At 56.7% G+C, this 25544-nt stretch overlaps 1 protein-coding gene across 8 annotated transcripts in view; it reads right to left on the reverse strand.

Moving 5' to 3' along the window:
* The window catches only part of KCNAB2 (potassium voltage-gated channel subfamily A regulatory beta subunit 2), a 92091-nt gene continuing 66547 nt past the window's right edge, over positions 1-25544 (reverse strand). For all 8 annotated transcript variants that reach the window (XM_087446914.1, XM_004425521.3, XM_087446913.1 and 5 more), the window contains 11 exons: positions 18907-18986; positions 16123-16167; positions 13897-13941; positions 12999-13042; positions 11874-11960; positions 7923-8008; positions 5994-6114; positions 5693-5787; positions 4569-4689; positions 4126-4214; positions 1-2977 (listed from right to left, as the gene is read on the reverse strand). In XM_087446914.1, coding sequence (XP_087303040.1) covers positions 2888-2977; positions 4126-4214; positions 4569-4689; positions 5693-5787; positions 5994-6114; positions 7923-8008; positions 11874-11960; positions 12999-13042; positions 13897-13941; positions 16123-16167; positions 18907-18986 — 903 coding nt within the window. In that variant the 3' untranslated portion in view covers positions 1-2887. The remainder of the gene's footprint in view (positions 2978-4125; positions 4215-4568; positions 4690-5692; positions 5788-5993; positions 6115-7922; positions 8009-11873; positions 11961-12998; positions 13043-13896; positions 13942-16122; positions 16168-18906; positions 18987-25544) is intronic.

Below are 25544 nucleotides of genomic sequence, written 5' to 3' on the forward strand. Positions count from 1 at the left end.
CCCCGATGGGCTTGGGTTTTATTATGTCATTCCATAAATATGGTGGCTGTGTCTCGGCTGAGTGTCGTTTGGAAGCACGAGGCATGTGGCATCTCTGCCTACGTAGGGAAGCAGTTAGCTGAGGAACCACGGTCATTAAAAAAAAGGGAAGGAAAAAAAGCACATTATTTACATGACTGGAAGAGAACAGGAGATGGAGCAAGCCCCTCTGTCATTCCTCCAGACCTCGGAGTTGACCACAGATTTGGGATGAGAAATGGTGGGGGCTCTACGTGTCACTAACAAGGAAGATTGAGCCGCCCCTGCCTCCAGACGGGGCCTGCTTCCTGTGTGGGCATTCCTGGAGGGGCCCTCACAGGGCAAATTCTGCTTCAAGGAGAGGGCGAGAGGCTGGCTGGCAGGCGGCAGTGGCTTCCCTCAACCAGGTAGGGTGAGGACTGGCCCGGTCCCAAACCCGTGCCAAGGTCTAGGACCCCCTCAGTGCCTGGCCCTGCCGGGCTCTTCCGTTTCCAGGCTCTGACTGCCCTTGGGCTTCCAGCCAAGCCCCCCTCCCCTACTCCAGGCCCTTCCTAAGTCGGGGGACCCTCCCCCAGGAAACAGAGCCCTGTCCTCCCTGCAAGTGGGTGTGAAAAAATAGGACACCTCAGAACCAGGCTGTGGACAGTGCCCCAGAGCTGGGCAGCTGCTTGGGTCCTGGCTCTGGGCATTTTGGCCTTGGCCAAGCTCAACCCTGGGGGCCCTTGTTTCTCCCTGTTTGGCAAATGTCTGGCCACCAGGGGCTTGGCTTTCCCAGGTGTGGCTCATGCCCCGCTGGAGGCCTTGGTCCCTCTTCCAACAGTAGGTGGGCTGGGGGGCAGCAGTATGGAGGGGCCCAGCCACTGTTCCCAGTGAGATGTGGGTGATCTGGCCCCTCAGCACAGCCAGCCACGGGGACTGGCTGAGGGGGCCATGAAACCCCCAGCGCAGGGCCATGTCCTTGGAGCAGAACACGGCTCTCTGTGACAGTGGGGAGTGGCTGCAGGCCAGGGACCTCTGCTGGCACAGGTGTTGACCCCTCCCCACACCTACAGGGCGAAGCTTGTAGGAGACTTGGTGAAGACTCCCAAGGGCCTGGTCTACTAGGAGGGGGAATGTTCTAGACTCCAGGGTCAGCACAAAGGTCGGGAGTGGAGGAAGTCTCTCCCTCTCCACCTCCGCCCTGGCCTCTGTGGCTGTCTTTAGATCCCATTTCCCAGGCCTCAGCCCAGCCGGACTGGACGCAGGCCCTTTGAGAATGAGAAGGGCAGGGGGGACAGGGAGGGGCCTCTCGGAACAGCAGCTTCCATGAAGGGCAAAGCAGGACGGGGGAGCGTGAGGGTGGGGGGTGTGCCCAGGTGGGGGCAGGAGGCACACAGCGTCCCCTACCGAGTGAGCTGGCACATCTGTAGAGCCTGGCTCCTGCCCCCATGTAGCCAGCAAAGGCTAGGGTACCCACCAGGACCACCGAGGCTGGGGTTCCCCCGCCAGCCCCAGGCTGGGGCTGCAAAAGGGCCAACAGTTGTGCCTGTCATGCCCTTTCTCCCTGTCCCCAATCTGCTCCAGGCTGGGGTGGGGCATGGAAAGGAATGACCAACCCCAGCATCCTCACCTCTCACAGGCTGTGTGGAAGGGGATCCCCGGGTGGCACTGCAGCCTGTCTGTCCGGGTCACAAGCTCTGAGCACCTAGACACTTAGCACCCCAAGACGAACACCTCGCCTCCAATGGATCCGGGGCCTCGAAGGGGCACCTCTCCAGGGAGAGGCTCCCAGGGTCTTTTCCTATATTGAGGGGGCTGCTGCTGGGTGTTCAGGCCCCCAGCCCCTGGGCACGCAGCATGGAAATCCCCAGGGACCCGACCCTCCTTCAGTGAAAGGGTCTCAGCATGTTCTCTCTGCAGACCCCAAGGCCACCACCCTGGGGCAGAGCAGAGGCAGGCCGCCCCATGTGTGGTCAGCAGCCACAGTCCAGCTAAGCATGCACGACCTCAGGGCCTTCTGGGGCAAGGACAGGGGTAATAGACTGGGAACCCAGCAGGGAGGGCAGGCAAGGCGCTGGAGAGACCTGGGCTGGAGCCTGCTCCCCCAGGCCCCCTCCCAAGTGCTCCGGGCCTCCCTGCGATGGGGCTCATCAATTGTGTGCAGGGAGGAAGATGAGGGCGATGAGCTGGAAATCAGACCTCCAAACTTTTTGTGTGTCCCAAACTGCAGAGCCAATCCCCCTGGATCCCTGCCCCTGCCAGCAAGGGAGGAGGTAGGTGTCAAGGGACAGAACGGAAGGCCCCTCAGAGACCCATTGGGGTGGGTGGTGGTGGAGAAGGGGGTTGGGGAAGAATCTGAGGTCAGCCCCGGTGGAATGAACCCAGAGCCCTTGGCAAGAGGGAAACCCCCAGTGGGGAGAGCCAGGGCCCTGGCAGAGGGGGACACAGGAAGAGCCAGATCCGGTGTCCTCTTTCCCTCCCCCAACACCAGGTGGGGGTTCTTGGCAGAGGAGAGGCCAGCCCTGCCTGCCCACAGGACCCAACCGGGTCTCGGCTTGGCCTGGACTTGAGGAGTCTCTGAGAAGGGCCATGGCTGGGAGAACACGTGGTGGTTTCTTCTTGGAGGATGAGCAGAGGCGGCGGGCTTGGGTGGGACTGACCGAATGTCCTTCCTAATCAATGCCGTCTCCCTGGCACGATCTGACATCGGTCTTGCGAAGCAGCAGACGGAGTCTTGCAGCGACTTAGAGATCTTTTCCCGATGACGTCTTGGTGCGTTGTTTTCTTTTTGATGCGAACCACACTCTTGACTTGGATTCAGAACAGCTTAAGCGAGCGAACAGAGACTAGGAGGGAAATGGAAACTGTCCGGGCAAGTGGCCGGGGCTTCTTAGGATCTGTAGTCCTTTTTGCTGTAGGGTTTATTGCCCAAAATACTATCGATCTCGTGGATAATGGAAGACGACAGTTTTGGAAGGACCTGTGTGCGAAGACAAGAGGTAATCAGATTTCCACCAAGACTGGCCTGGCCCGGCTCGCAGAAGAGGTGGGGTGACATTAGTCCAGTCATCTGCTGGCCCAGACCCGTCCTGCCCTCATCACATCAGGCTCCAACTGAAGCAGATGGGGGCCATGCTGCTTTTGTATTCCAGAGGTTTGGGGCAGAGAGGAAGCCTGCCCTGGTCTATATGCTCCCTCTCAAACTCCAGAGTGTTCTAGAACCTTCTGGAAGGACAACAACGGCATAAAATGCAGATTTCAGGGCTAGAACACCTGATTTCCAGACCCCAAACTGCTCCTCCCAGCCCCAATAGCAACGTCACCTTCCGGGTTACAAAAACCCAGGGCTGTCTTTGACTCTGCTCTCCCTCACCTTCTTCCAGTTTGTCAGCTAGTCATGGTCCCCACTTTTCAAAATCCAGGATCTACCCACTTCTCTCATCTCTGAACCACCGCCATCCCTCCCACTCAGGACTGTTGTCCCCTCTCAGCAGATCCCTGCTTCCCTTTCTGCTCCCCAAAGTCTGCTCCCTACAAAGTCTTCCCTCCACTCAGCAGTGGGAGCGAGAAGGATCCTTCTAAAACCTAAGTGGGATCATGGGTCTCCTCTGCTCCGCATCTCGAGACCGCTCCCATCTCACTCACAATAATCACCCAAGTCCTTAGAGGAGGGCGGGATCTGCCCCCTCCTGCCCCCACCCACTCCGTTCCGGGCCCACCGGCCTCACTGCTCTTCTGGGCTCGAGCCCACCTTGTCCCCCAAGCGTGTGCACAGCCCATGCCTCACCCTTCAAGCCTGTGCTCACTCTCTCAACAAGCTCCCCTGACAACCCCTTCGACCTGGGTCCACAACCCCCCTCCCTCTGCCCTCACACCCCTGACCTTGCTCTAGTTTTTCCCATACTGCTTATCACCCTCCAACACATATTCTAATTTCCTTATTTCTCAGGTTTAGTGTTCACTATCTGTTCCGGCTAGAAAGCAAGCTCGTCAAGAGCAGGGCTCTCTGGCAGCTCCCTGACATAGCCTGGCGCCTGGAACAGTGCCCGCACACAGGCGGTGCTCCACAAATACACACGGCACTAATGACTGATGGGGACCCGAGCTTGGCCCCAGGACCCCACTCACCTGTATAGCTCCAATGTTCTCCATCAGCTGGTCCGCGCTGGAAGCGCCCAGGAGCACGGAGCTGACCCCCTCATTCCTCAGGCACCAGGCTGGGGCAGCAAAACCACAGATGAGGGAGACCAGCCACTGCAGGGGCCCCTTCCGGTTCTGCCCTGCCCTTGACTGGGCCAGGCAGACCCAGCCTCCTGGTCATGGGGCCTGGCAAGCCCAGCACTCAGCAGTGCTGGGTGGGGGCTTTGCCCAAGGGGGGCCGGAGGGGTGCTGGGGGAGGCCTGGCACTGACTGTCCTTGGGGGAGAGGAGGCCCAAGGGCTCAGGGGCCCCCATCCTCTCCCCATGAATGTGGGAGCCCCATTAGCCACAGCTGGCTGATGGAGGGGGTGGCTCAGGCACTCAAGGACACCTCCCCAGGGACACAGGTCCCAACCCTGCCCCCCATGTTACCTATGGCCAGCTGGGGGAGGGTGCAGCCCAGGCGCTCGGCGATGGCCTGCAACTCCTTCAGCTTGGCCTGCTGGCGCCGGCCCTCCTCACTCAGGATCTTGTCCTTCAGCCACTGGTAGCCCTGGTTGTGGGGGAGAACACAGCCCACAGGTGAGGAGGGTCACCCGGGTCTCTGTAGACAGATGGCTGATGGTTTGTACCAGGGCAGCATCCCCTCCACCCTCCGACTAACCACATCCCGCTGAGGGCCAGATCTGGGCAGTTGGAAGCATGGGCCCTGTCGCATCTAAAGCCCCCAGCCTGTGGGGGAGCTGAGACTGGTCCTCTGAGCCAGGACAGGGAGGTGGACATACTGACCTTCCCTTCTCCCAGGAGGCCAGTGGCCTGGGGAGTTGTGCTGCCTGCCACCTTTGGCCCAGAGGACCCCTCCCCCCAGCTCTGGGGGGTGCCGGCTCACCTGCCCCGATCCCCATGGCAGGGAATGCAGTGCCTCCCGGGGTGCTCCCTGACCTTGCTGTGGGTTGGGGAGGTATGGGTGGGGCAGGCCGTCCTACTCTTGAACCCGGGGCTGGGGTTCCAGTGCTGGATCTGCCCTGGCCTGGGCAGGCCTTTCTCTGCCTGCTGCTCGTCCTCCAAACCCTGCAGTCTGGAGCCCCTCCTGAGTCCCCACTTCAGAGGGGTGTGTGTGTGAGGGGGACTTGTCCCAGAGGGTCACCTCTGAGTGACAAGTGAAGAAGCTCTACAGCCCCCAGCCCAGCCCAGAGGTCTCAGTGATGGCCAGAGAGAACGGAGGTATCTGTAGGGGGGGACATCCCAAATGCTGCATGTGGACCCAGCCTAGGTTGTGAATGTTGAACTGAGGTGGGCGGCAGAAGCGGGGAGGGGAGTGAAGGGGCCTCTTCACCTACGACAGTCCCTGGGATGGGTAGCCCTTCCAGACATGGGGGCAGGCCAGCAGGGGCTCCAAGTTCCCATGCTCCGGAACTGAGTTCCCCCACCCCCATCCCGGCCGACACTGGCCCAGGGAAGCCCTGCCCAGCACCAAGGTGGTCTGCCCCACGGCCCCAGCTCTCCAAAATGCTTGCCCCTGCCCGTCCCCTCCCCCAGCCCAGCTGCTCCTTCACCTTCAAGGAGGCTCTCGAGTAGGGTGGGATGCCACCATCATACTTTCCGGAAACGATGCCACAGGCCAAAGGGGACCAGGTCATGGCGCCCACTCCTGGGAGAGGAAAGCCAGGTGAGGTCAAGCCCAGGGCCCCGAGGGGAGTAGGGGGTGCCGCAGGGGAGAGGTGGTGGAGCAAAGGAGAGGCGGGGAGGATGGGGCAGGGAGACGAGGGAAAGGACGGGGCCAGGGAGGGTGGGGCAGGGCAGAGGGCAGGTCCTGGGAGAGGGGGCGGGTCCTGGGAGAGGGGCGGGGCAGCCCACCTATCTTGTGGAAGAGCTCGGGCAGCTGCACCTCCACCTTCTCGCGCTGGAACATGTGGTACTCGGCCTGCTCGCAGATGGGCGGGATCAGGTTGAACTGCCGGGCCACGGAGTAGGCCTCCTGTGGATGCAAAGAGGGCCACGGATGGTCCCTGCCGGTCAGCGGGTCTGGGGGGCGGCCTGGGCAGCAGGGAGAAGACACCCAGGCACCCCCTGGGAAACGGCTGGCCCCCCCACCCCCCCTCCCGACCCAGCTTTCCTTGGGAGCCTGTTAGACCCCGGTGGGCCAGGAAAAGGGGGGGCTCATTGGACCCCAAGGCTGAAGGGATCTGGGGAAAGCCCAACACAGTAGTGAGACTTGGCTTCTGGCACTTTCTGGCCGGATGGCCTTGGGCAAAGGGCTCACCCCCTGTGCCTCAGTTTCCCCATCTGCTGTGAGGGTCAAATGACCAACAGAGTTTGCAGCCCTCACGACAGTGCCCAGCACATGGGGGCACTCAGTGCCTGCCCGTGGTGCTGTTATTGTTTTTATCATGATCATCACTCCAGGGCCCTGGACCCGGGATGACAGCAGTGGAAGAAAACGCCAGGTCAGGAGGGAGAGTGGCTGGCATCAGCCCATTCCTGGACTGGGAGCTCAAGGCCTCGACTCCTCCGCAGACTCTCCCTCCACTCCCACACATGGGCATGAGCCAGGGCTGATGTCTCCAGACAGACTCCCGGGGAAGCCTGTCTGCCGGCTGAGAGGCCCTTTCCCCCTTAGCTTGAGCCTCAGCTCTCGCATCTGTGAAATGGGGGTAAGACACTGACACCTCAGTGAGCACACGGCTGGCTCCAGGCAGCTTCAGAAAAACGCCAGATGCTTATTAATGCCACAAATGCTGATTAATACCAGGGGCTGTAGAGCTATGTTTAACTTGAAATGAAAATCCTGCTCAATTTCTTTGATGAAGCAGAAATCTGAGACTCACTAGAGGAGAAACCCCCTCCCAGGGATACTGGGATGCGGAGAATTCTGGGAGGCAGCACACGGGAAGGCTGAGGCTGTGACGGGGCCTGGAGGCAGGGGTGGTGGGTCCCCCTGAGAGCCAGTCCTGGGAAGACGCAGCCCCAGGCCTCTGCCCTCCAACCCCCTGCCCCTGAGGAGCACAGGGCCACCCTGCTGACCCTTCTGGGATACCCCAGAAATATCAGGAAACATCTTCTACCCTCAGCCTCTGATGGCTCCCACGGAGGAAAGTGACAATGAAGGGGATGCTTTCCTGAAAGTGCAGGTGAAGGGGAAACATGGATTATGAGACGGAAGCCCGGGGTCCCAACAGCCGGCCCACATTCTGAGGCAGCCCCAGCACTGAGCTGCACAGCCTGGGCATTGATCTCCGCACAAGCTGTGTGACGTTGGGGCTGTTACTTAACCTCTCTGTGCCTCAGTTTCCACGTCTGAAAACCAGGAGGACAGCAGCACTTCCCTCATAGAGCACTGTGAGGATTAAATGAGAGTGAGTCCACATGAAGCCCCCAAATCTAACGGTGCCTGGAACATCACGAGAGCTCAGCACGAGTGGTGGGGACTGTTAGCGCTGCTGACGTGGGCTGAGCTCCAGGACCTGTTCTCTCAGATGATCCTCAGAACAGCCTCGAGAGGAAACTCATACCAGCAGTCTTGTCCTTCAGGTGGGGAAACTGAGGCTCAGAGGGGTTAAGCCATTGGTCTTAACACAGATGAATCCCACACAGGGCTGGGATTCAAGCCAAAGACCCGTCTGCAAGACAACCACCGCACCTCACCATCCTGTCCCTCCTCAGTCCCCAGTTATCTGTGCGATGGGACCAATGGCAGTGAACCTGCCAGAGGCCGGGGATCTTCAGGCACAGAGTGGGCAGGGAACCCAGGCCTGGGGACGCGCATACACCGAGAGGTCACCGTACCATGATCTCCATGGAGCTCCAGCGCGATGTGCCCCAGTACATGGCCATCCCCTGGTTGATGACGTGGGTCATGGCGCGCACGGTCTCTGTCACGAGAGAAGGGGAAACCGCAGGTGGGAGGGCGGCTGGGGACACGGGGCCCAGCCTGGGGACACTCTGCAAAGACAGGCAGGGCGCTGGGAGGAGGGGAGGGTGCTGCAAAGACATCTTGCAAGCAGTGTACTTTCTGGCTCTGACGTGGGGTGGAAGGGGTTTTCTGGGATGACAGAAAACAGTGAACCGCAATCCGAGAGGCTGGTCTTGAAAACAGTTTCCCCAAAGAGTGACAGGTCTTATAGAATCTTGAAAAATGGATTATGGATGGACTATGACTTTTTATGGCAGATTAGCGGAATGAGGGAAAGGTGAGATCAAAGAATGTGATGCTAGACTCTAGAATGGCGGGATTCTCTAGTCTGCGGAAGAATCGGGGACCCTGAGTCCTCAGGAAGCACCAGATAACAGGTTAAGGTTATAGTCAGATCGGCAGAAGGCAACAGGAAGTAAACACAATTTTTGTCTGTTTCTTGTGTCCTCCGTGGAGCTACTCCAGATTCTCCTCGGGATCTGGAGAACTGAATGGGGAGGTAATGATGGCATCTGTCGGGACAAAGGGCAGGGCAGGGGCTGCAGGAGGAGCTCCCCTCAGGTCCAGGAGAGCCAGAAGTAGACACAGAAAGCCCTGCTTGGATGCCCGGCTTCTCAAACCAGCCCAGCATCAGACAAGGGACTGTCCCCCACCTCCACGGTAGATTCTTCCTAGTGTTCAGAAAAGCTTTTGAGAAATAAAAATCTGCCCGTTATAGTTCCCCCTAGGCTGTTTCAGCCCCATGGGGATGTTGTGGTTTTTCAAAAACAGAACTTGGCCTCAAATGTTCTGATTTCAAATGTCTCTTAGCTTCAGGGGGTGAAGGGCTACTGCAGCTGATTTCTCACAGGTCCCATACAGTGCTTGCAAGTTCGGCTGTCAGAGGCCGTGTAGGAAGCAGAGTGGAAGAACAAGTGTTTCTAAAAACACAGCATCACACTGACCCTTGAAAGTCCCCATCTCTCCCGGAGCGGCTTGCTCCTCGTTTGCCACCGAGATGGGGGAGCTGAGGTCCTTGAAGATGCCTGGGGTGGGGAGTGGGGGGCAGGCAGGAAGGAAGGAGAATGCTGGGTTTGTTCTGAAAGCTCCACTTTGGAATGGCACAGGCCCAGGGCACCTTCTCTCGCAGAGAGTGGCACCTCTATTTTAGGGTGTCACTTCCCACTCGGCCTGGATCCCAGGGTGCCCCTTTGGCTGAGGTCTCTTCTTTCAGTAGAAAGCTAAGGTAGCTGGGGCTTCTGGGTGGTCTCAGCAGGTTGCCCAGCATCCCTGAAAAACCACCCCTCAGCTGCCACGCCTGCAGGCCAAGCCCTGCCCTCTCCTTCCTTCCAAGGTCAGGGCCTGGGCCTCTCTCTGCCCATCCAAGGGAGGAGGGCTGGGAGGGAAGCCTGAACCCCCCTGGGACCACCAACGGGCTGCCAGCTTTAACTGCCAACACGGTCCATGTGAAGGAGAACGGCGCCTGGATGGAAGGCTCGAGGGTCCCAGGAAGATATCTGCCCACATCCAAACCCCTAACCCAGGCTCCCGGCCTGGCTGTCCTTGTCAGGTGTTTTAGAAACACTCTTGGGGGCACCCGTGACCATGCAGCATAACTGCCCGATTCTTTTCAGCCAAGGCTTAGGGCCGCATGCCGGAGAGAGGGAAGCAGAGAACACCCCCGTTCGTTCTCCAGCCCGGCTCCCTCACACTCCCTCGCACACGGCTCTCTCCTGACGAGGGCAACTGCACAGTGCACCGCGACGCCCCTTCCATGCAGAGAGGGGAGTCCACCAGGCGCCTGGGGGACAAGGCCGACGGGGCAGGGGCTGAGAGCCTGCGGCAGGCCTGAGAGGGAAGGGGTCCTGCGCAAAGGCTTCGGGGTTCCCCGAGGGTCCCAGGCAGTGGCAGGCTGGGCGTGGAGCCCACATACAGGAGCACAGCACTCTGCGCTTCTGCCCAAGCCTGAGGTCCGTGGTCCCAGAAACAGGGATAATTAGGGACAACTGTCCTTCATTTCAATATTTAATGTGGCTGAACAGAGGCAGGGGGACCGAATCCTTCCAACTGCTGCCAAAACCCACAGCATCTCCTGCTGCATCACAAATAATGCATGGGAGGGGTCAGGTGGCAGTGCCAGTTGGCAGGCAGGAGCCCTTCCATGGTGGAACCCGCCCAGTTCCCAGGGAGACCAAGGCCTGCCCTCACTGTGGGGTCCTGGGGGCCCTTAGCTTAGGGGTGGGCTGAGACCAAGCAGGGCCAGAGGCTGCCCTGGGCCTCGGAGTTCCCCCTGCTCATGTAGTTTTCCGTAAGGAGGAATGATTCCATTTGGATGGAGAGGTCGGGCTGCACGGCAAGGGGTGAGAGTGGCAGGTGGCCCAGTCCGCCCAGGGGACATGAGCACCACACACAGCCAGGGTGCTCACAGAGGAGCCAGGCGCTGTGAGGGGACTGCTTGCCGCTGGGGTTTTTTGCTTCTGGTTGAGGCAGGAGTTTAATAAATGTGAACTATGGAGAAAATGAGACTTGCTGGGGCCACATGTCCTGGGGTCCCTGATGTGTTCACTCCTGCGGGAACACCATCTCCCCAGCCCTCTCCCAGACCATCCAGGGTCAGGGTTTCAGGCGCTGATCACAGCACCCCCACATCAAGACGGGGTCCCGGCAGACAGACGGCCGGCCACCGGGGTCGCAGCAATGCAAGGCGGGCGGGGGGCATGCGCAGAAGGACGGGAGGAATGAAATGACAGCGTGGACTGGGTGGCGGGGCACACAGCTTTGCTTCTCCTTCCCTTGCAAGATGTTTCCATAGGGCACTTATTTTTCCTTTACGCATTTTATGGAGAAGTTTGTCATCGAGGGGAAAGAATTGTGTAAATAAAAACACTGTCTCATAAAATGCAGCGTGGACACAGAAGTCAATAGTCGGGCCCAGGGTACTGTGTACCTTCTATGATGAATGTCCTTGACTTGGAGGAACTAAATGGGTCCCCTGGTGATAAAAGAAAGATTTAAAGAGACCAGAGTTTATAGCTGTGGGAACACTGAGAGGCGTGGTATGACAAAGGGCACGAGGAGGGAGGCACAGAGCACTTCTCACAGAATACACATTTTGTTAAAAAAAAACCACCACACACACACACACACACACACACACACATACACACATCCGTGTGCACGGTACATATATAAACAAATGAAGAAAAAATAACTTGAACACAACTTAATTCTCCAAGTCCCTGAAGCAGCAAAGCACAAATGAGAAGATGCCTGAGCAGGAAGTCAGGGGAGATGGGAGGGGCCGAGGTCGCAGGAGTCAAAAGAATAAGTAAGCGCCAAAGACACCAAAACCGCTTTTCAAAGCACGGCCCGGTTTCTCTCCCCTAAGTAACAGCTTGTCCCCCAGAGCAAAGGACCTCAAACCTCCCGGCAGAACCTGACCGAGAAGAACACAGCAGTTGCAAAGAGTCGTCACACTGTGACTTCATTTAGCTACAAAATGTTAGCAGCTGAGATGAGAGAACATTCCACACAGTTCTAAGCCCAGGATGGGACCTGGAAGTGGGTGCGCATCAGGCGTGGACCCAGAGCAAGGACCGGCCTCAGCCTGGAGGTGCCAGGGCACACCTGGCAGGGGGGGCAGATAACAATCAGGCTGAGCTCCGGCCGCCCCTGCCCGGGGAGTCCTGGCCCTCCCCTCCCACTGGCCTGGCCTCCTCTGACTGCTGGCCTGGGTGCCCAGCAGGGCCCTGTGGTGCGGCCATTACAGCCACAGGTTCAGAACCTTCCACGTCCCTCAGGAAGCATGCCACGCCCACCGGTCGGTGCTTCTGGAGAGAACCTACCTTCCATGGGCGTGTTGGGGTCCGGGCGGTTGGCAAACACCACGTCCACGTAGTCCAACTGCAGCCGCTCCAGGGAGGCCTTCAGACCTGGGGGAGAATTGGGAGGGTCGGTCATCATCTTCACAGAGCCTCACCCGTGTGCGGCTCAGGGAGCAAGGGACGAAAGAGACGAGGCCCCCGGCACCGGGAGCTGCTGGATGGCGGGGGGACACGTATGGGCAAGTACCACCCGAGGCGAGAAACGCCACAACAGAAGTGGGGGCACACCCCAAAAGGGGTGGGGGTGGGGTCCACAGGCCAAATGTCCGGAGAGTGAATGAAGGGGGGACCTTCCTGAACTTCCGGTGGCTGTGTGGTGACCAGGAGGGTAGGTTAGCAGACTCAGAGGGAGAGTGGCACCTGTGTCTATTGCACCAAAGGCCAACGGCCCCTGATATGTGCAGATGGTGACCTGGTACTTAGCAACAGGTCAGAACAGGGCTGCAGGGTGGACGTGCTGGGGCTGCGGAGGCCAGGGGCGGGCAGCAAGGCCTCCTAATCAACTGATGTTTAATGGAGCGAGTGTATTCTCTTGATGAAAATGAACAGGGATAGAAAAGCATGAAGACAGAAAAATACAGGGTAATCGAGGCATCCTGGCCGACCCCTCTCTGCGCTCCCGTGTGCTGAGCCCCAGGCAGGCTGTGTCCCACATGCACCCTCGCCTGGGTCCTTCCCAGTTCCCAGTACCCCTGGGGGGGAGGTGCTCTCACTGTGCCCATTTTACAGATGCTGTCACAGAGGCTCGGGGAAGTGACGTCCTTTGCTCAAGGTCACCAGTCAGCACGAGGCTCAGCCTGGATTGAAAGCCAGGCCTGTCCGTGTCCTCCCTGGAGACAACACTGCCCATCCGAGGGTGACGTGGCCCCACCTGCCCGTACCGCTGCCCCCTCTCTTGAGCATGAAGGGAACACCCTGTGTGAGCCTGGGTGGAAGGAGAGGGTCAGACCAGAGCACCGGTGTCCCCAGGACTTGTGTCCTGTGCAGGATCACTGGTGGGGTGGGGACACTGCACTTTCTTCAATTCTGCATCCAGGGGAGGATCTGGGGGTTTAGGGGAGCCGTGTGGAGCCAGAGCCCCCTCACCTTCTATTATGTGCTTCCTGGAAAGGCCCCTCTCGGTCTCCGCTCTGAAAAACAGGCCGACAGCATGCGTGATGTGGCAAGCAGTTTTGGGGAAAATGTTTATGATGCAATGTTAGGCGAAAAAGTAGGTCAGCTCCTGCCCTGTGCGTCTGATTCCACTTTGGGGATAAAACCACAAGGCTACAAGCATCCGCTCATGTAGGCCGGGGGAAGGCCTGGGCTGCTCCCCTGGCTGTCCTGGGGGAAGTGTGGCGGCAGTGGGGGATGGAGGCTTCGGTTTTTCAATCTGCCCTTCTGTTTGGCCTTTTTGGGTTTGTTTTTAATTAAGAATGAGTCATATTTATAATTCTTATGGAGCCGATTTCGTCCAGCCCCAGAGAGAATGTGGGGCCAGACCCCTGGAGACTGGCAGGGTGGTCTGTGGCCTAGGGAAGGTGGAACGGTTAGGACAGTTCACAAATATTCTGTGTTTTCCAGAATTTTTAGGATGTTACTTTTGTAATCAGAAAATATAACAAACCCATGAAAGTAAAAATAAAATTTAAACAAGGTTTGAGTACAAAACAAACTCAGCCAAAGCTGCTTTTCTGGAACTTGACGTCCCTCAGTAGGGAGGGTCACCATCCAGGGCAGCTGGGGAAATGATGCTTTGGGCACCAGGAGAGAGGACACTGCACTGGCCTGGGCTCCTGGCTGCTGGGGGGCTCCTGGCTGCTGGGAGGCTCCTGGCCAAGGCTGGCCTGTCCAGGACAGACCCTGTGTACCCTCTGTTTCTCTAGGATGACTGCCTGCCTCCCTGCCCTCAGGAGCCTCCCAAATTGGGGGTCTCCACAGAACATGGGGCTGCAGCCACCTGACCTGAACCCCCTGCGCCGGGAGCAGCGCCCGTGGCACCTACTTTCCTCCCCAGAAGATCTTGGTGGTGATGACGAGGCTGGACCGTCTGCGAAAAGAAGAGAAGGAGGGGTTGTTGCTGGGAGTGGCCCCTGGGGATCCCCCCTTGTTCAGCTCTCACACAGGGGTCTTAACACCCTTCTTATCTGGGAGTGGGGGGGCGAGAAATGGGGTGCTTCTGTATCGTCTGATGTTTGCAGTGGGCTGAGCCCGGGGTCCTGCAGCTCCTCATGGAGCCAGAAGACAATCCAAGGAGGCAAGTAACCAACTAACTAACCACATGGATGCATCTAACTAACAGTGTGACTATAAGTTGGGCCGCGGGGGCCAGAGATGGAGTCCAGTGTGACCAGAGCCCAGAGGAGGAGGTGCATTTGCGAGATGGGGTACATGGGAGAGGGGCATGTGGGAGGGGTGATGCGGCTCAGGGGACAGGAAGGCCACCCGCCCCAGTGGATTTTGTCAGGGGCGGAAGTGGGTGGAGGAAGCTGTGAGAGCAGACTCTGAGGAGGTCAAATTTCGGGGCTCTGGTGAGGATGGAAGGACGCAAGGGCACCTAGCAGTCTGGCTCTTCCCCTGCAGGCCCTGTTTCAGAAAAGCTGTGTGTGGGATGGCCTTTGGGGGGAGGCTAGGGGGCCCACCGAGGGAGGGAAGGTTGGGGCGGGGCAGGACCCAGGCTGTGAGGGGCCCAGAGGGGCAGGTACAGTGATGCTGATGGGAGTTTGGGCTTGGGCGGCTGAGAGCCCCAGGGAAGGGGAATGGATTCCAGTCTCCTGCTTTAAATCTACACCAGGCAAATGCTGACCCCCGTGACTTTGTCATGGAGGGACAAGCAGGGATAATGATGGCCCCTCCTGGCCACATTTGACCTTGACCCTTCCCAAGGGAGGGGGTGACAATGTCCCCCATGGCTGTGCATTCCTCCTCAGCCCCGGAGGTGGGGGTGGGGGAGGGCTGCTCCTCAAAGCCAGAAGCGGGAAGGGTGACCTAATGCGTACCTCTCTCCCCTGGTATTCACCAAAGACGTAATCGGGGGACTCGCTAATACATGCCATTTCCTTGAATTACGGAGTGAGGAGGAATTTATTTTGGGATGAATTAGAGCCAAGAAGAAGCACCTTTGGTGGGGCCAGAGGAGGGGTGTCAGTCATCATGGGGGGGTTGGGGTGGGAGATTCTGAGTGCACTCGCTGGGGGAAGGGAGGGGGGTGCCCAGCTTTATAACTGCTTCTGACCTTCCTGAAAATGAAGGCCCTCGGGCCACAAGGGGCACAGAGAGCAGGCAGGCACTCAGCCCAGCCTGCCCCAAGGAGGGAGGGAGCTCTGCCTGACAAGGGACATCAGGCTCCTGACCTGCCTCCTGGGGGGCCGGCCCAGAGGGACATGGAGGGGTGTGGGGAAGATCACAGTAAGAGCTGTCACTTCCCAGGTGCGTGGACGTCCAGCCGGGATGGGCAGGTGTGTTACAGACTTGGGGCTGTCTGACCCTCAGCACAGCCCTGCCAAGGAGGTCGGACAGCGATCCCCTTCCAGGCAGGGACACTGAGCTCCAGAGAGGGGAGACACCGGGCGAGTCCTATGCACGGGGCAAAGCAGGTGCAATTCCAGCCCCCCTCCTGCAGCAGCATCCGTGGCCGCACCCGCGCCATCCGGGAAGTTCTCACGTCCACCTCTTTTTGTCCAAACCCAAGTCAGCTTTGCAACCCAGGCCCCTGGCCCTCTGAATCCCGCCATCAGTGGACAGACAAGCTGGGTCAGAGGCGGAGGGGGCAGAGTTAGGGAGGCCAGGGCCTCCGCTAGACTTCCCTCTCAAGCAGAGTCGCCTCCTGTCTTCAAGAACTGAATGTGGCACCCTCTTGGCAACTCTGTGGAAGCGTCCCCACCTCACCACATCCCAGTGCCCGGCTCCTCAGGGGCGGCTACCCACAGTGTGAGCGCTCACCCCCCTGGAGGAAGCACAGGCTGCCTCCATTCTGAGACACTCTCCCCACTGAGAAGAATTCTGGGACTTCCAGGCCCTAGAAAGTCTGGCTGGCTGTGCAAGGGCCAATGAAGCCAACCTTGGGCCCTCCACTGGTAAACAGGAGGGAACGGCGATGGGACCCGAGCCAACGCTCGCCCCCGGTGGCCTGCCCACCCCATTCAGGACCCCAGAGCACATCTGCCTCTCACAGAGCCCTCTTCCCTAAGTGTGCCCAGGGAACGGACCACAGAGAGAGCAGAGTAATTACCTCCAGCCCTTCTTCTTGATGATGTTTCCTAACACAACTTCAGCCCTGCAAAAGAGACCGAGACGTGGGGATTTCACTACAGCATAACAGAAACATCGACCCTGCCCCACCGTGACAGTCGGCCACCGGGTCCCTCTGTGAAAATGCCACTGGGGTCAGAGAGCCAGGCTATTGACGCCCACCTTGGCTCGGACAGCTCACTCCAGAGAGGAGAGAGCCTGGGAGTGGCTGTGCTATTTCCCTGTGAAGGTGGCCCTTGTCCACTGCAGGCGCTTGTCCGAGCAGCAGTGGCTCCAGTGCTCGCAGAGGAGGAAGGAGCCAACGTCTTTCTTGGCAAGGCCCGCAGTGTCCCGTTTCCCTGGTCTGCTGGAAATTCACCAGGGAAAATGCTTGGCAACGTACGTGGGCGAAGTTTCCAGAAAAGTATGTTTTTTAAAAGGTAAATTATTCATCAACTACGTCCTCTGTTTTCAGAGACAATCAATATGTATTCAGGGCCAGGGGCTGAATTTCCAGCAGAGTATGTATGTGCGTGCGTGTGTACATGCGTGTGGGTGTGTGTGACCCTCTTGTTTCTTGCTTTTGAACAATAGACAGATGCCATGCTGACTGCTGTCTGTTCTGTTTGGCGTCACTGTGGGCCCTGCACCAAACTCGGGCCAGCTGGGGTCACAGGCGGGGCTGCTCCTGCCTCGCTTGGCACTGCAGTGCTGGATTAACTTTTAAGAACTTTCTGCTTGTAACAAAATGTTTCTGAGCAAAAACAACAGACGGAGAACGATCCATACCCAGCGCTACATTCCAATTATAAAAGCGCCTGAGTAATCCACTCAGAAATAATGGGCACTAATTTGCAAGCTGTTTAGCATACATTCTGAATGCTCTTCATTTATAGTCAAGATGCACAGAAATTCACTCAGCGCTGGGCCCCTTCCTTTCATTTCTTGGTCCCTCATTTGTGGGACAAAGGGTCAGGAAAGGAGGAAGAGAGAAAAGCAAGCAGTGGTGCTGGGGTTGTAGGAGCTGTAGACGGTTAACCAAAGCCTGTTGCTTGTGGCTGTGAATTCTCGAGGCTGTGAATTTGGTAAGGCTGGCATCTGTCCAGAGGGGCAGAGAAATCCTGCGGCTTTTTGGGAAGCGCCCAAACTAGTGTCAGCATGAGAGGCAGAGGGACTTAGTGAGCTACGTGCTTGGCACTCTGAGCAGCGAGAGGGACAGTGCCCGGCCACCACCCGCTGGAGCTGCTTCACAGCCCTTGCCCAGAGCCACTTCTCCTCGCCTGTCCCTTGGCACACAGTGCCCATCTTCCCTATGAGGGCGGCTGCTGGCACCGAGGCATTGCTAGGGAGTGAGTAGGCAGGTTCAGCTCTGGGCTGGACAGGGAAGGAGCCACAGAGGCCAGCGGAGGAGTGGAGGGCAGGATGAGGGCAGCGGGCTCCAGGGACAACAGCCACAACCCCTGGGGAGCCGCTACCTGAGTTCTTGGCTTTTGGCAAGTGGCTTCTGAGAGGCCGCGAGGCAGGACCCAGTGTTCTTGCCCTGCATGCCAGCCCTGGGTGTCCAGTTAATAAGGGGGAAGGGACAACAGTGACACAGAGTGTGGTTGCTGTGAAACACAGTGTGCCAGGCCCGCACACAGGGACTGGGCCATCTGAAGCTGGAGGAAGGTGCACGGAGCTGCCTCCTGCACGCCCTTGTGGGCCGCAAAACCAAGGCAGGCGCAGGGCCAGGGAACAGGCTGGGTGCTCCGGACGGGAGACGTCTGTGGGCTTGGCATCTGCCTCGGGCTTTTCCACCTCCGACCCTTCGGCTTAGCTCATCTGTCTGGAAAGAATTTCATTTTGATGGGAAGGTGCTGCCAGTTTGGAGAGGTTGAGAGGGGGCTGCGGCATTGTGGCGGCAGAGCGCTGCTGGAGGAGATCTGGGGGTCCTAGTGGAGGCCCCTGGGGCTGTCAGCTCCTCAGACCCTGGGTCGGGCCTTGAGCAAAGGTCCAGCTAGGTTCCTTGACTCTCTGGGCCCCATCCCAGGCTGCAGGTAATGACCCAGAGCCGTGTGAGACAGGTGCTGGCCCCGCAGCCACGGTGCTCAGCAGGCCAGGCTGAAGCCAGTCCAGCTGATGGGAACTTGGCTTGCACCAGGCCGGAGGGGGCCAGAGGGAGGACGAACAGAGAGCCAACAGATGACTTCACAAACAAAAGCTGACTTTTGGAAACCCGATGCAGGAGAGTGGATGATTTGATTACAGCCAGTCTTTAAAATTGAAGCCAGCAGCCTTGGCTGAAGAGGGCTTTTACATAATTGAGTAGGAAAGTTCACTGCCAAGATGGGAAGTGCTTCCTACAGCGCTGGCTCGGCTGCCAGGCTCTGCTCTCCCCAGCTCCAAGAGGCCCTGTCTTCCCTGCAGCCCTAATTGCACATTAAGACGCAAAAATGTCAGGCGTGTAGGGCTGGCCACAGGTCACAGGCACGTCAGAAGAGCCCCGGACGACAGCTTAATCACAGCTCTCGCCCAGCACAGCATCTTTGGCACCTCAGGGACTGAGGTCACCTTGGTGCTTGGACACACAGGGAGTTTAGCAAGTGACCAGTGTCCAAGTGGTCTGTGATTCTGGCCCCATGAAAGCAATGCCTTCTAAAGCCACTTGGAGTTTAGAAAAGTGGGCAGAGTGGGAGGCACCTTTGAGAACCCTCTTGGGAACAAGAGCCCAGGAGGACCAGGAGCTCCGGCTCTTCCCAGGGACGCCGTGGCCTGCACCACTTTTCCCATGAGAAAAGACACGTACTTGCCAGCTGCGTAGACTTCTGCAGTATCGAAGAGGTTGATGCCATTGTCGTAGGCCAAGGTCATTAGCTGCTCTGCCATCTGAAACGAGAAAACCGGGCCTGCTCGGAGGTGGCACTGTCGCAGGACAGACATGGAGGCAGTTCTCGGTAATGGACCCATAGAGAAGAAAGAGGACAAAATGAATGAAGAAACAGCCTATGGACCGTGAATTTCTTGCGAGCAGGGATCCCATCTGTTGGGTCATCACGGGGCTTAGCACCTGTACTGGGTTGCACAGAGTCCCCCCAAATTCATGTCCACCCAGAACCTCAGAATGTGACCTTACTTGGAAATGGGGTCTTTGCAGATGTAATTACTTAAGATGAGGTCAGACTACACTAGGGTGGGCCCCAAATCCAATACGAGTGGTGTCCTTATAACACTGGACACAGACACACACAGGGAAGAGCCATGCAAAGCTGGAGGCAGAGATTGGGGTGATGTGTCTACAATCCAAGGAATGCCGAGGATTGCCCGCAAGCAGCAGAGCTGGGCAAGAGGGATGGAACGGACACTCCGAGAGCCTTGGAGGGAGCGTGGCCCTGCCGACACCTTGATTTTGGATTTCTGGCCTCCAGAACTGTGAGAGAATAAACTTCTGTTGTTTTAAGTCATTCAGTTTGGGGGACTTCGTTATGGCAGCCCCGGGAAACGAACACTGCCGGCACCAGGAGCGCGATGGATCTTGGCAGAATAAATATTGTTTTAAAGCTATGGGTAGACCACGTCCTGTGACACCATGTCCCGCAGGATCCGAACCCTTCCCAGCAGTGGCAGGAGGATAGTTTTATTATTGTCTGCAGATGGAGAAAGCGCATCTTCACCCAGCACTCCGGCCTTGGCCGTTTGGCCCAGGCCTTGCAGGCAGGGGTTGATGAATGGTGCCCAACTGGTAGCGGGGGCGAGGATCAGGAGCAGGGGAAGCCTGCCTGCCATCGACAGTCGCTGCCAAGATGCAGTAGAGAAGAAGTTCCCGAACTCTGCTGGCCTCTGGACAGTGCAGGTGTCCCTCTGAGCGTCACAGATGCAAACTGCCCCACCCGCTACTTCTCGAAACTCAGAGCACCAAGCCTCCCTCCCCAGCTAGCCCAGGGTAGGCGATTAATACTTGACAACCCTCAAAAACTGTAGGACGGAAAGCCATCCAGGTGCGGCTTCTCGGAGCTTCTCCTCATACCAAACTCAGAAACCTCACTGGCCAGGCAGGTATGGAGAGTGAGGCTGGTGGCCAGGAGGGATCAGTGGGGTGGCGGGGGCTTGGTCGCTGTCTGTGGGAAGGTGGCTGGGTGCGACCAGAGCCCTTGATTTTTCAAGAGAAGCCAGAAACCCAGGATATTTGGCAGGGGGTAAAATCTGATTTTCAAGTGTTGGCAACGAACCCCAAAGATTTCAGATACTGAGCAGGCAAAAGCTAACCCCATTAGTCAGCTGCTGTCCTCTGAGTCAGAAAGCCCAGGTAAGGTAAGGCCATTGGTGGAGTTTTCTGGATCCATCTGCAGGGCTGATTGGCTCCTTTCCTCCCTCCTGTAGCTCAAGTGTAACAATGTATCAAGTGCCTCCATGCGCCCCTCTCTGAGCCGCCTCCTCCTCCCATGCCTCTCTCCCCACCTCAGGGCTCTTCTTCCTCTCCGGTGCTCCAGGCACACAAGGCTCCTCCCCAGGTTCACCCTAGTCTGCAGCCTGACTTCTCTTGGATGTGTCCACCATGCCGCCTGTGCTCTGCCTAGGAGTGCGCCATGTGCAGGGCCCCCACGGGGTAAGACAGATGATTTCAGGGTGCATGCTGCCTCCTGAGGAGGGTCCTGAGCTGAGGCGACTCAGGACCACGGCTTTTATCTTCACATTTCAGACACGCATATTTCTTATACCCCATCTTTCCTACATGCAGGGTAGGGCACCTTCTGCACTGTGCCTTTCACTCACAGTACATCCTGGAAATCAATCCACATCAGTTCATGGAGATCTTCATTTTTTCGCCTTTTTTTTTTAATTTACTTTAAAAAAATTAAAAATTGTGGTAAAATATACATAACATAAAATTTACCATTTTAACCATTTTTAAGTGTGCAATTCAGTGGCATCAAGTACATTCACTTTGTTGTGCAACCATCACCACTATCCATCTCCAGAATTTTTTCATGTCCCCAAACTCAAACTCTGTCCCCATTAAACACTATCTCCCCTCCCCAACCCCTGGCACCCAGCATTCTACTTTCTCTCTCTATGAATGTGACTCCTCTAAGTACCTCACCTGAGTGGAATCATACAGTATTTGTCCTTCTGTAACAGGCTTACTTATTTCTCTTAGCACGATGCCCTCAAGGTGCATCCACGCTGTAGCATGCGACAGGATTTACAGGGCTGGGCTTTGAAGGTGGTTAGGAGTTTGTCAGGCCGGCAGTGGGAGAGTGGGTGGAGGAGGGGGCATTGCAGGCAGAGGGGGTGGTGTGTGCTGAGAAGGGCAGCCTGCGTACCCGCTGCACCTGTGGTCTTGCCCATCCTGCACTTAGGTCAAACACCTGGGCGTCCTCCTTCACTCATCTGTCTCTCACTCCAGCATCCAAATCGTCAGCCGAGGCTGTCAGCTCCCCCTTGCAAACTAATCCAGAATCTGACAGCTCCTGCCCACCTCCACCGTGCCCACCTGGTTGAAGCCGGAGCATCCCTCAGCTGGGTTTTTACAGTAGCCCCCTAACTCCGCCTCTGTCCATGCCCCTGACACTCTGGCTAGCAAAGTGTGGTCCATGGACCAGCAGCATCAGCATCAGAAATGCAGAATCCCAGGCTCCACTCGAGACTGGCCACATTAGAATCTGCATTTTAAGCAGATCCCCAAGAGGGATTCATGCACACATCACAATCTGAGAAGCACCCCACAGACTGGCATCCTCAGTGCAGTAGCCAGTTAAGTCAGATCAAATTTCCTCTTTGCTAAAATCCTCCAGTGGCTTCTATGCCACAGATGGCCAAAGCCAAAGTCCCCATCAGATCCGCGGCCTCACCTCTGACCCCATCTCTTAACATCCCCCACCTCTGCTGTGGCCTCATGCAGGCCAGGCACACACTCCTGCCCCTGTGGGCTGGAATGCTCTTTCTTCGGATCCCCATGTGGCTCACTCTCTCACTTCCACCTTCCAAGTCGTCTTGCATAAACCAGGAGCCCGCACCCCAGTCCTCCTTTCTCTGTGGTTGATAAATAATGGCTCCCCAAAGATATCAGGTCCCCGGAACCTGTGAATATTACTTTAGGCAGAGAAAGGGTCTTTGCAGATGTGATTAAATTAAGGGTCTCGAGATGGGGAGATTATCCTGGATGATCTAGGTGGGCCCTAAATGCCATCACAGATGTCCTTGTAAGAGGGAGGCAGAGGGAAATGTGACCCAGAGAAGGGAATGTGACCAGAGAGGCAGAGGCTGGAGTGAGGGTACCACAGGCTGACTGCAGCAGCCACCCGAAGCAGAGGAGGCGAGGAAGAACCCTGCCCTAGAGCCCCCACTGGGACTGTGGCCCTGCTGACACCTGGATTTCGGCCCAGTGATACTGATTTTGGACTTCTCACTCCAGAACTGTGAGAGAAGAAAGAAATTTCTGTTGTTCTGAAACCACGCAGTTGATGGAAGTTCATCACAGAGGCCCCAGGAAACCAACACACCCTCTGCCATCCCGTGTTTACCCCTCAGGGATGAACTGTCTGTCTGTCTCCCTCCCAGGAGGAGCGCAGCCCCGGGGCAGGGACTTGGCATTCACAGGTGCTCAGCAGGCATGAGTTGGACGGAGACCGTCCTCCAGGGGCTCGGTGGCCCCCAGACCGGCCCCTCCTCCACCTCCTCACTACCCCGGCTACTCCTCACTCTGTTCTGCCCACCCCAGGGAGAACTCCTCCTCCCGTTCGCTGATGAAGATCAAAGGCCTCATGGTCTGGACTCTAGAGCGTGACAGCCACGAGCAGGCACCTCTGCAGCCTGGCCGACCCGCAAGGCTCACCAAGCAGGGAGGCCAGCCGGCTCTGACACGGAGACACCCATCCTCATTTCCCCTGCCCCTTAGCGGAAGGAAAGACATAAACTTGATCCTACTTACACCCAGGACAGCCCGTGGATGACCAGAGACAGAAAGAGGATGAGGGAATCTGGGAATTTCCAGGATTGTGCTTTCTTATTTTTCAACTGCTATGATTTTGGTGTAATTCTTCTTCCAGGTTTTTCTATGTGAATATATGCTTTTTCCCCACAAAACTGCAACTCGGACGTACAGACCCTCTATCTGCTGTGTTTTCCATGTGCTCTCTCATGGGCCTGTCGCCATGTCATGCTTCAGAATGTGACTTCTAAAGACTTCTGCTCTGTGGGCGCATCCTACTTTATGGAACAGAGCCTCTATTTGGTGACTCCGGTTATTTCCAATGTCCTAGTCCCAGAAAGTGGAGGCAGAAGGAACCTCAGGAGACACGTGGGTCACCTCCCTGTCACCCCCATCTGGGGATGGGGAATCCCTCCTGCCCCAGCATGTTTCCCCAGAGCTGAGAGGCGGCCGCAGGCTCTGAGGCGAGACCCCAGGTGGGCTCCCCCTTCCCCACTCTCCAGGTGTGACCTCCGGCAGCTGCTCAGTCTCTGGGGCTCCACTTCCTTGAAATGGAGATGACGACACCTCCCTCCCTGGGTTGATGGAGGAGCAAGTGCCATAATAAATGTAAAGTTCTTAGCCACTATTCTTATTAAATTTTATTGCCGAGGCTGCTTTGAACACAGGCTCTGAGGGGCAGTTTTCTACAGCAGCCATGGGAGGTCAGAGAAAGGGCACTGAACTAGAACTTGGAAACCTGACTCTGACCAGGGCAGCTCCGAAACTTGGCCACGGGATCTGAGGTTTACTAACACTGTCCATCAGCTGGCCACACTCTGACGGCCCGTGAAGGCCTCCCTCCCTGAGACGACAGCCCTGAAGATACCTGCAGACAGCTGATGCGACCCCATAGCATGGGGGCGGCAGACCTTCCCTGTAAAGGGCTGGAGAGTAAATAGTTTAGGCTTTGCGGGCCAGATGGTCTCTGTGGCAACTACTCAACCCTGCCCTTGTCATGTGAAAGCAGCCACAGACAACAGGCAAATGAATGGGCCTGGCTGCCTGCCAATAAAACTTTATTTACAAAAACAGGATTCATAAAGACAGAGAGTAGATTAGAGGTCACCCGGGGCTGAGGAATTATTGCTTAATGGGTACAGAGTCTCTGTTCGGGGTGATGAAAAATTCTGGAAATAGACAATGGTGATAGTCGCACAGCAAAATGAATATACTTAATGCCACTGAACTGTACACTTAAAAATGGTCCACATGGTAAATTTTTTATGCATATTTTAACCACAATAAAAAGAGATGGAAATGGCAAATTTTATGTTTCATATACTTAACAAAAAAGAAAAGAAAATAGGCCAGGGGCCAGATTTGGCCTGTGGGCCATCATTTGCTGACATGTTTGGAGTCCTGCCCTGGAACGCCCCTTTGCCAAAGTCAATCCACCAGTTTGTCAACTCCGTATCTCCTGGCTCCTGGGCCTGGTGTCTCGCACACAAGAGGTAACTCTAAAAACAGGACTGTTTCTGGATTCCTGGGCAAGCAAAGTGCCTTCCTTCACAGGGGCTTAGCAAGGAACATGGTGTTCCAGACGGGCACCCATCTGGAATGCCCGGTGGGCCCGTGGCCGCCCTGGGTTTGGGCAGAACACGCGGTCCTGTTGGAGCACAGGATGGTCCTCGATTCCTTGTGGCTGTCTACCCCTCTGGCTCAGACCGAGCAGGCAGCCAGCTAAAGAATAAAACCCAGGCATTCTTCATCTGAACCGTGGCGAGGTGGGCCCCTCATACTTGACGTATTGATTTTTTTGGATACTAACTGTAGGATTTAATACGAAAATTCTGCTTGCTCCTCTGCTCAATCATTTTTGCTTGCCAGGATCTTTTGGAACCCTGAATCTGTCATCTATTGTATCCGATATCCTCCCAGCTTTGTGTCATCTGGAAACGACTTCCAATATCTTCATACGTGTCACTACGTCCCTGATGGAGACACAGCAGAGGCTGGAGCCAGCTGGGGCTGCACCAGATCATTAATCAATACTCTTTGGGTGTGATTAACCTGTTGGTGAAAAAGTCACCTAATTGGATGGTTACCATCCGGTCACTTCTCTATATCTTTCCCACAAGGATATCACACGCATATAGCTGATGCTGTTTGGAAGTGAAGTCACACCCTTCCAGAGAATTCTTTCATCTACTAAGTTAGTAACCACCTCGAAAGGGAAATAAGGTGAGTCAGACACAACTTATTCAGGGTGAACCACGTGGGCCCCGGGGCTCTATTCTAAGTTCTCAGCATCAACCTGGTGGCCACAGGTCAAACAATCCCCTGCGCCTTATAAACTCCTGACTTCACCCTGAGATAGCCCAGACTCAGAACCTCAAAGCGAGGGCTAAGAGTTCTAGTACTTGCTACTGTCATAAAAGAAAAAGGAACAAAAACACAAATGAAATGCATTTGGATTTTGATGGTAGCAAAGCTTTTCCTATGAAAACTAACTGAGCAATCACAGCTAGCAAGGT

Source organism: Ceratotherium simum, chromosome 22 (assembly GCF_057802395.1).
Source record: "Ceratotherium simum simum isolate JZ-2026a chromosome 22, ASM5780239v1, whole genome shotgun sequence".
Taxonomy (NCBI): Eukaryota; Metazoa; Chordata; class Mammalia; order Perissodactyla; family Rhinocerotidae; genus Ceratotherium; species Ceratotherium simum.